This window comes from Alnus glutinosa, chromosome 1, assembly GCF_958979055.1.
Source record: "Alnus glutinosa chromosome 1, dhAlnGlut1.1, whole genome shotgun sequence".
Lineage (NCBI taxonomy): Eukaryota > Viridiplantae > Streptophyta > Magnoliopsida > Fagales > Betulaceae > Alnus > Alnus glutinosa.
Genome location: NC_084886.1, coordinates 12822114 through 12833194, shown reverse-complemented (window position 1 = coordinate 12833194; position 11081 = coordinate 12822114). Strand labels below are relative to the sequence as shown.

At 35.8% G+C, this 11081-nt stretch overlaps 1 protein-coding gene across 1 annotated transcript; it reads right to left on the bottom strand.

The window, feature by feature from the left end:
• Positions 1 to 1002: 1002 nt before the first annotated feature.
• Positions 1003 to 10656, bottom strand: LOC133873267 (3-isopropylmalate dehydratase large subunit, chloroplastic-like). Its single transcript, XM_062310994.1, has 15 exons — positions 10460 to 10656; positions 10204 to 10338; positions 9935 to 10105; positions 9224 to 9376; positions 9040 to 9108; positions 8822 to 8938; positions 6701 to 6775; positions 6476 to 6553; positions 6209 to 6304; positions 5794 to 5843; positions 4356 to 4410; positions 4048 to 4179; positions 3401 to 3448; positions 3142 to 3300; positions 1003 to 1453 (listed from the first exon to the last, which is right to left on the bottom strand). The coding sequence occupies exons 1-15, from the start codon at positions 10508 to 10510 to the stop codon at positions 1313 to 1315; spliced, it is 1530 nt and encodes a 509-aa protein (XP_062166978.1). The 5' UTR covers positions 10511 to 10656; the 3' UTR covers positions 1003 to 1312.
• Positions 10657 to 11081: the final 425 nt, after the last annotated feature.

The window sequence follows — 11081 nt, the reverse complement described above, 5'->3', positions numbered from 1 at the left end:
AAAAAAAAAAAAATCAAAGGATGATGGGCACTACTACATCAGTCCAATAAGATGGGGGTGAGACAGAGGTATAGTATGTAGCATTTCTTTTCCTACATTAGGGGCGACTTGGGTTTTACTGTTAGGGCATAATTTGATATTTTGTTAAACCAATTTAAGTAACTTAAGTTAAAATAATATTTTACTTATTTGAGGATTTGACCCTTTGACTCGTAGTTTTAATACTGCTAATCAATCCATTAAACCAATCACATCATTCGAGATAAAATTTTGAAATCAATATATTTATTTTATGCTTTAAGAGTGTTTTGATCCATTTAATTAAGATAACCAAATCGCACCAATGGGCCTGCACATCCATTTAATTAGCTTAGGATAGGTGTTGTGTTATATAAGTTTGCTCGTACCATGCACCTTAGTTCCAAATCCCAAGGACTCATTTGTACCTACGCCATTGATCTTTTCCCCCCTACTTCATTAACCCTTCGTGCATGCCTACCTACACCTTGCACTTTTATCCATACTCCAAAAACCCGTCTGTACTTGCTCTATTCCATCAAATTACAAATCACCGTACGCTCTAATACCATTTGTTAGAGAGATCGACATTGCGAGAAGTGTATCAGTGAGACCATAATGTAACATGTTAGGATACCACTCAATCCAATACAACTTAAACCTATCGGTATGAACCCAACCCACCGTGCCATATTAACCACTCACATTTGTCACATCTTCCTAGTGTAGGACTCAATTATATTGCACTAACACGTGTAAACTCTAACATGCACATTAGATGACAAACCACCTCTAGAAAAAGTTTGGCCAGCAGTTCCTTATTCCTTATTCAGAACATCCTTCTGCGCTTCACTATTGGAAGAAAGCCTGGCTACTTGTCTGCGCATCCTCACATCAAAATAACACAGGTTCCACTGTTAAGACAGCTTGGGGCGGGCAAGTTTAAGGTTTTCCTGTAATTTGACCAGAGAGCCAAGAGAAATATAAACCAAATAAGTTCCAATATATATAAAAATCATATACAATGATGAGCCTTGTCAACAGCGGTTGCCATTCATCTCCCCATGTTCTTGGTTTATTTGATGGGTCGTTTTAGCACTGCCCTAAGAAACAAAGTTTATTGCCGAGGCTACAACTCACTTAAAAGCTAAATATTAGTACTAAGATACTAATAATCATAAAACACAACAGCTTCAAACATCCGAACAGCAAGATCCATTATGTTTTTCAGCTCTGCCATTTGACCTCTGGTGATAGGAAACAAAGTAACAAACAGATTTATGATATTAATAGCCTACAGCAAGAACTCCCTTGGATCGGTAACATAACCCGTCAAAGCAGATGCTGCTGCAGTATATGGAGAAGCAAGATATATCTGGCCTTCTTTGTGTCCCATTCGGCCTGGAAAGTTTCTGTTTGTTGTTGACACACAGACCTGCAAAGACCATCCCTCACAGTTATATTAAATTCATAGAAATTATAGCCATTGGCCTTACACATTATAAGATATCTAAGTTAAAAACATAATGGGGTGGTCGCGATACAACAATTACCAATAAACTCCTGCATAAACAAAATCAATTACATTTCTATCTTCCGAATCTTCAGATACTCGATTCTAGGATTAATATGTAAATAGTTTCTCTGCACCTTCGCTCCTCATCTTTGATGGGTGTAAATAACCCCAACAGTCATTTCACCCCAATGCCAATCAAGATCAGTATTTGAAGTTAGGATCCCCACATCTTTTATAACCGACTCCCAACAACTCTCGTTCCAGATAAATTAAAGAATCATTCACATCTTAAGATGTCAGCCATCACAAAAAATTATAGATCCATAATATAATGATCCTACTGCTAACCAATCACCAACATAACAGCATAAAACCCACCCCAAATTACCAAAAAATCACACACACACACACACACACATATATATATACCCCAGCCAGACAATTCTTGCACAGCATAGAACCACAAAGAATCCATCAAGGAAGCTCAACTTGAAACATGTTTGGGATTGCATTGGGAAATAAAGCTTTTAAAGCAAAAAATAGCTTTTTAGAAAAAACATCATTTTTAAGCTTTTCCCAAAAGTGCGTTTTGGCCATTTTTAGAGTAAAAAAGTCAAATAAGTACTTTCAAAGTTTTTTTACCAAACAGATCAACTTTTTGTTTGGCACAACTTTTTAGGTACTAAAACTACTTTTAAGCTCCCTAACACAATCCAAACAGGCTCTTAGTAGACCAACTATATCGATCATCAGCAAACAAAAAGTACTTTGCATTAACATGCTGACTCTACAGACCCTTCTAAATAATGCAAGAGGCAGCCTCCATTGGAAGGCTGAGATGATTGTTCTCATACATTTAAATGTTATGTGCTAAACAAGTAAATTAGATAAGAGGTTACTTTTATTAACTGGGAATTTAAGTGTCACTACAAAACGATTGCTCTTATAACACTTTGCTTTAAACATTAATTAAAAAATAAAAAATAAATTAACACTTTGCTTTAAACAATTACTCCTATAACCCTTTGCTCTTCTTGAGACAGAATATAAATGTCAACCAAACAATTACTGTCAATCTCGTGTAAAGATTAATCTTCTACTGGGACCCAACAAGGGTCAGGCATCAGTCTCATCCACTTGAATACGTTGACATGCAATGCAATGATCTATGAGCTCCAGCAAATGGAGAATTGTACCACAATATTACTATACAGCACAATAATGTTAGGAGTCACCCTCACTGTTCTAACAATTCAAACATGAAAATTAACCTATCCGCATCATTACAAGCATAATGCAGACTTCTCAGGAAAAATTACTGGACTTAATATTATGAACTGGAGCAAGTAACAAAGGCATTTAGTGCCCATGAAACATGTATTACATTCAGAATCTATACCAGACAGGCTCTGGAATTTCTTTGCGCATTGCAGCGGTGATGGCCATTACGACTGGGCCATGGGCAAGTCATTTATTCCAATTTAGTACTTCTATTGATTTTTTCTTAAGATTTTAGCTGGAAATATGGATCTACTTTCAGAAAACAAATAAACTTGACATCCAATCATGCTGTCTGGAAGGTTCAAAGAAGGGAAAAAATAACTTGCCATAGGTTCATTCATGCGTGCATAAGTGTCTTTAGGGCCACCCAAACAAGCACCACAACTAGGACTTGCCGGTGTGTCACAACCAGCTTCCTCAAATATCTGGGAGCAAGTCTTGCCACCAGATCCTGGTACTTCAAGACCATATACGTCCATCCAAACCTGCAAAGTTAATCATATAGATGCTTAACATTTCATTTACCATTATACTCTTCCTATGATTATTTTCTATTTAACTAAACTGTGATTTAGATTTACAAACCTTTTGGGTTGCAGGGACGAGAAATGTGGGAACTTTGACCTTTTTGCCCTGCAGAAAAAGCAATTACATCATTTTAGTTTAATCCCCCAAATAGGGGAAAACAATATTGGCGAGCAGAAACAATGACGCTGGCAACCAAATGAATTACAATAAAATAAGAAGCTCCAAAAAGGAACACAGTTATTAACGCTATCACAATGTCAAAAACTCCTTAATGAACACAACACAATAGCATAACTAAATCTCAATTCAATTGCTCTATAAAGTAAATAATGCTGAAAGGTCAAATAAAATGCTATACAAGAACAAAATATGCAAATAAGGCATGTTTCTATGCAGAATATATTAAGATACATGTTTCGTGAGCAAAATACATCGCCAATCCCCATGAATTATATTATACTACTAAGGCAGAGGGTTAGTGATTTTTCTCATGATTCTTAACAAATGGATAAAGACCAACCAAGTCAGCCACCAGCAATCAAAATTTCCAACAACTCAACCCCAGAAACTGATAAATAAAATAAAATAAAAAGAAGAAAAGAAGAGATTAAAAAATAACATTATATTTAGACTTTAATCCATGCCAGCATATAAGTAAAAATAGAATTGTTCAGCATATACAACAAAGATATATGGCTTCTTACTGAAGCTAGGAAAACTTTGGCTGCAGCCATAAAGTCCTCTGTTTTTCCTCCTGTACAAGATCCGATATATACTCTGTCAATTTTCACATCTTTGCATTCTCTTGCTAAAGCCCGATTATCAGGAGAGTGAGGCTGCAAAGATATATAGACATCATTAATCATACTAAAAGGAAAATCTAGCAATCCGTCAAGAACTAAAACAGAGAAGAACAGTTTCAGGAGATGAAGTATGTGATCCACAATAGTGTCCCATTTTTCATTACATCAGGAAAATAAAATATTTTGGCAGCGATCAAAATCACCCCCACCTTTGCTACCAGCGGTTCCAGTTTTGAGACATCAAATCTGTACTCAGAAAGAAATCTAAAAGGCAAGAAAACAAAACTCATCAATACAAATGAAATCCAATATAGAAACCCGAGAAAAAAAAATTATTGGAAAAAATTTATCGAAGAAGTTAATATGTCATCAAATAATATATTCTCATCTTGATCACAGTATGAATGTAGAAAATATTTAAATTTCAAGGTTTGAATCGAAATTTATAGCAGTTTACAGTACCTAACAAAAAGCATAAGAGCAAATGACGTTGGAGGAATTTGTAGCACTTCAGAAAGTACTACCGAAACACCCGTAGATGTAAGGTGAATAAAACAGAAAATGAAAACGAAAGTTTGTGTTTCATTTGTTAAGCAAAAAAAAACATTTTGCCAGTAAATGATTTTAAAATGCAAGAGTAACCATTGGTACACTAAGAGTGTGTTTGGCATTGCAATTTCATAGACAAACAATGTGATTTTAAACCAAATTACAGAATATGAATTATTTGGAATTGTGTTTTCAAAAATGCAGAAAAAAAAAAGAGAAGAGCCGCATGTAAGGAAAGGCTTTTTTGAAAACACAATTTTAAAGGCTAAACTGCGATTTTGCCAAACATTTAACTACATTTTTAAAAGTTACGTTTTCAAATTGCACATTTTAAAATCGCAAACTCAAACAGACCCTGATGCTATTTTTTTTGTTTGTATATAAAAGAAATAGAAAGCTATAATGAGAAATAAATTTTACTGAATTCTTACACTAAAAATGATTTTATGACAAAACCCTACACTGGCCCTCCCCTCTTCCCCAATTCCAATCAATTAGAGTGCATCTTTTATACCTAGAAGTTGAAACTATTCACTAATTACAAACATAATGAACAAAATATAGCCTTTACCAACAAGCAAGCCTACATGGAACCTCTCTTTGATAATTCTATTCATCCATATTGCCTTAGAATTATTATCTTTAATCAATTAAGTCAACCAGAACATGATAGGTTGGAATTGGGCTTTATGATGGGAATCAACTATCTATACATTCTTGCCAGTTCTGACCGAGTGCATTTGAAAGTGACAAGACACGACAGGATCTGTAGCTATTTGTGCACTGAAGGTTTGAAAGGTCCTCAAAATCCCATTCAAAGCCGAAATTCAATTGTTCGTTGAGAATCTAATTGTTTGATGTTGTTTCAACTACTACATACTCAAATCAAACCAAAACCCCCTGCCATCCCCACCCAAAAAAAGAAAAAATGAAAGAAAAACTCTCTTATGCAATTTCCATATAATTTAGCATACGTCCATGCAAGTTTAAAACTAAATACTCAAATACATAAAAGCAATACTATTAGAACAAGGATTAGACATAGAACTCTATTGTAATAAGAAACTAATCCATAACAATTATTTATTCATTTACTACCTTGCCTGTTCATCACTATAAACTGGTTCATAGGCCACAGAGGTCTTATCCTGCACAAAACAAGAGAGAAGATTATAAGCAAATGTTAGACATGAGAAAAGTAGAATACATAAAGGACAAACATTTTCTGTTCAGCAAAAGCACACGATTTGAAGCAATAAGTTTTACATTAACGAGAAAACCCAACCCCATTAAGACAGATGGTTACCCAGGCTTCCAGTCCATTACCCTCAAACTTTAGTATATCAAAGCTAGGCGGGAAATTTTGTTTATCTATGTGGGGGATATATGGCTCATACAGAGTGGAATGGTCCAAGTGTGTTAGTATAAACGTACAGAAATAGATGCATAGCTAATACATAAATCTGAGTGCATGTAAAGACAGACGAGGCATGTAATGATCAATAGCACGAACCTCAAGGTACTTAAATGTAGTGCTATCAGCAGGAACAACACCATTCTTTCCCCCAGCTTCAACAACCATGTTGCATAATGTCATCCTTTCTTCCATCTATCCAGTACAGAAGATTAAAAAACTATAAACTTATTATCCACAAGATTTTATTTTATTTTTCTTCTAAGTGGTAGAATCAGAAAAAAAAAAAGTGCAATTAACATTTGCAGACATATATTTGTAATGATATAATAGACTTGGATCAAATATATTTTAAGATTTACTCACAGTTAAACTTTCAACAGTTGTGCCAACAAACTCCATAGATTTATATGTCGCGCCAGATACAGATATCTCACCAATAATCTGCAAGGCAAGTATTGTTAAGGAAATCAACAAATCAGAGAATGGAAGCTATATATCCTAAACGAACCAATTAAAAGTGATATACCGGATAAGGCTACATATGAACATTCAAAGGAAATAATAAATTGCAGAACAAGTTTAACTTACTTGTAAAATCAAATCTTTTGCAAGCAAATAACTTGGCATTTCACCATCCAACACAAATCTAAGAGTTGGGGGCACCTGCAAATTAAAGATGCATGAAAAATTAGATATAAGGATACAAAAAATACAATTCTACATTAGACAAAAAAAAAAAAAAAAACTGTCAATTTATAAGATAGAACACACATACAGATTGCAGAAAATGGCAAACACACAGCTTGAAGGCAATTGAAAGGAATAATCTTCCTTTACTTTTTGGATTCTAGTTCTCTTATCTGTTAAAATACCAAGAGACTTGGAGATCTACTAGTTCTGTAATTTAAGAGATAGCTAAGGAAAAAACAGAAGCGCAATCATGGTAGTGCTTTTCCATGGAAGTGTTAAAAGAGAAAAATAATTGCTTTGAAAACATCTTTATGGGCTTTTCAATAATTAACTCAAATTAGCAGGACGTAAAAGAGTGTAACATAGGAATGCATACTTCTTGTACCAAAGGCAAATACATAAAACACACATAAATATATAATTATAAATATAATGAACACAACAAATATACACACCAGCCAATGACATATCTTAACTACCTTCCTAACAGCACATAGGAAACACCCACACACAAATATTTTTTTTGATAGAGGGGCACAACCTTAGTATGTAGGTAGTATATAAGAGAACCCCTAAAGTATAGAAAAGAAAAACAAAACTCCAAAAACTCAAAAAAAATTAGAAACAGGCAACCTATTGGACACTACTATTCACATTTAAAGGAATTGGAACATCTTCTTCCACTCTAACATCGCAGTCTCACGATCTTCAAAGCTCCTTGCAATCGCTCTATCCAAGTACACCAAATAAAACACGAAGGACCCAACCTCTACACTTCCAAAATCGTACAGTGTGCCAATTGTTCCCTTCCAACTCACCAAGAACTCCCTCACCCTTCGAGGCATAAGCCATGCAACACCAAACATCTGGAAAAGCGAACTCCATAATTCTTTTGGCAACCTCACAATGAAAAAGGAGGTGATCAATAGACTCCTTACTTTCTTATACATACAACACCAATCCACCACAATAATGACCAACACTAAATAAATCCGGATACAAAAACTTCAAAGGCTACTCCCCACACCATACATCGTGCCAAAACTGCACCGTAGATCCATCTCCCACCTCATACCTCACAAATTTTAGATAGCCTTTCCAAACCACTCCTTGTACATTCCCACAACTCCCACACCATAAGCCCCGCAACCTCCTTAAAACACCAAACTCTCCTCAAACTATCATATTTATTGTCCACCACCGATCTCCACAGAGCCTCCCTCTCTATAGCATACCGCTATGACCACTTTCTCAAAAGGGCTCAATTAAACTGAATTAGATTTGTTACCCCCAAACCCTCTAAAATTATCAAAGTACATATTTTCGACCACTTCACTAAATGAAACTTAAACTCATCTTCTATTAGCCACTCCTACCGAAATAGGACAAAGAGACAAATAATACGTTGGTAAATCAAAAAGAGTGCTTTTATCAAAGTCAACCTGCCTCCCTTTGATAGATAAAGCATCTTCCAACACGCCAACCGATGTTATCTTCTCAATAATGCCATTCCAAATGGTAGAAGCCCTATAAGGAGCTCCCAAAGGAAGACCCAAATACTTCATCGGCAATGAAGTCACTCTACACCCAGGAATGTTAGCCAAACCCTCTACATCACCCACATTGCCTACATGAACTATCTCTGACTTGGACAAGTTGATCTTGAATCCCGACATCATTTCAACACATAGGAATAGACACCGTAGGTTACAATTTATTCATAATTAGGCTCACAATAAATCAAATCATCTGCAAACAACAAATGCGACACTATCATCTCCTTATGATTCCTCGATTCCACCGAAAATCCAGATAAGAGTCTGTTGTCCACAATAGCAAACATCATCATACAGTTTCTAGAACTTCTAATTTGAGAAGTACAAACATCTTTGGAAGACCTTAAATATGAATATTAAAATCATCCTAGCATAACAAAAGTTGGTAAAGTGAGGACATGTATAAATGCTACACAACAGAATGACAGCATAGTTTCCAAAAGAAAGCAACGCATCTATTGACCTTGAGCAGCAGCTTCCCAGCGCCCAACACAAAACCTGCATCAGTATTGCCAATTCCAGTAGCGAATTGGCCAAACGCTCCAGCTGTACAAGTGTGAGAGTCTGTACCCAGTAGGACCTGGAGGCAATGAAAAGGGTTTGACAAAATTTGTGGAACATAAAGGCATAAAATTTACATAAACTATTAACATCTCAATGAATTTGATGAAAGAACCATACCTCTCCAGGCCTGCAATGACCTTCTTGCGCAAGAGCAATATGGCATACACCTTTGTAATCTGGGTTAGCCTGAAAAGTTATGAAGTAAACTTTACAAGTAATTTCAATAACCAGGGAATAAAATAGAAGCTCTTACAGAGAACAGATTAGCGAATGGAAAGTAAAGATGGCTGAAGAGCCATACCTTAAAATTACCAAGATCTTTAATATCATAAAAGTACTTGATATTTTGCTCCATGCAGAAATCCCTCAATATATCCACGTTACGGTTTGCACGTTCATCACTCGTGAATATGTAATGGTCGGGTATTATTACAATCTTTTCCCGGTCCCAAACCTTAATTCCAAAACAACAGTGCACTTACATAATCTCAGACACAGGAAATACACAAACCAAAACACACAACTCACACCACACAAGTAGAGAGAGAGTTCACCTAGCATCAAACTACATCAACATTTAAGCTCAAAACTCAGCAACCAAGATGATGATGAAGACTGTGTGTGAAACAATCAAACACATCAGAATGTGAATTACATGCTCATATGAGCCTAGATATAATCAATCTATCGTGGAATACTTGACCACCAACGAACTGACCAACTACCGATCAATGACAAGCAACCGACCCAAGGGGATCGGTGCCCACCGCTAACCTTAATGAGCATAAACACAACCCTAAGTGTAATGGAACTTCAAACTTCCATAAATATGCAATTCTTCTTACACATTTTCATCACATCGCCAAACTAGACTTACACTACTTAACATATAAAGCATTTACAATCAATTTAACATATCAGCTTCACAATCAGCAATCATTAAAATCTTAGTGAAGCACACAATCATCAAAACAAATGAAATCACTTTGCAACACATCAGACAAGCCAATACCTTGGCGTTCTCTCCGAATTCTTTCTTGAAGATTCCGATCGAACCTGGGCCACAAACATCATGGGTCATCAAAATGTCAACATTCACCCACACATTCTCACCGGGGCTCAACTGGGTTTTCTCGGAAGCCCTGGCAAATATCTTCTCGGTCATCGTCATCGCAGTCTTGACCTGAAATTAACCAAAATCCCACCATAAAAATCCACAAAACTATCAAACCCATTAACAAAAAACACAAATTGATGAGAAAAAAATGATAGGAACCCAACTGAGCCAGTGGTGGAAGGCTTGCGTTCCGATTGCTGCGGTGTCATGACCGAACAAATTTTCTTGGAAACCGTTCTCCTGCATTTCGGAATGGAAAATAGTGACGGTGCCGAAAAAGCAGAGAACCCCAAATCTTTCTGCAAAAAAGAGAAGGAAATATTAGACATCGATTATTGAAATGTTTGTCAGCGAAAGAATGAGAAATAAAAGTTACAGTGAGAAATTTGGGAAAGTGGGAGTTGGGGTGACGTATTTGACCTTGTTGAGGATGAAAGATGTGGGTGTTAGAGTAATGGTAGAGGAAGCCATGCGTGGATTGTGGTGCTGTTTATTGCGAGGTTTTAGAAAATGCAGAGTGCCACTAGTTTCCTGAGAGAGCTGGAGCGGCGGCCGAAGACTTGGATTATGGGTATGTTGCGCAAGGGATCTTCGGCTTGAGTTTACTGTTTGTAGTGGGACCATATATTGTTTCCATCAGGTACGATCGATGTTGGGACACAAGATTGAAGGGTAGGAATTTTAGACAAGGAATTTTTTTTGTAAGTAATTTCGACTGGAAAATGTGAAAGATTAGTATGAAACCTATCTGTTTGTTTTAGAAATTGAATAGTCAAAAATTTATTTGAATACGTAAGTTTGACGTTATTTGATTAAATTATTAACAATTGGAACAAAAATTTATAGCAATTCTTGAATTGAAATTTAAAGTAATTAGTTGTCCCTATTGCATGCAATTTAGACCGATAAATTTGAAAGATTTTTTTTATAAAAATCACTTATCTAGATAGGTGAGTATTTCAAAATTTATGGGTCTCTCATGTTATTTTTCCAAATTATTAGAAATTGGGACAGCTAATTACTTTAAATTTCAATCCAAGAA

Excerpts from the sequence above, each read along its gene's own strand:
- LOC133873267 (XM_062310994.1), bottom strand. The coding sequence starts at position 10,510 with ATGGCTTCCTCTACCATTACTCTAACACCCACATCTTTCATCCTCAAC. Across the intron at positions 6,776-8,821 it reads CTGGGAAGCTGCTGCTCAAG|GTGCCCCCAACTCTTAGATT; the intron begins GTCAATAGATGC and ends TTTAATTTGCAG. Across the intron at positions 3,449-4,047 it reads CCAAAGTTTTCCTAGCTTCA|GGCAAAAAGGTCAAAGTTCC; the intron begins GTAAGAAGCCAT and ends CTTTTTCTGCAG.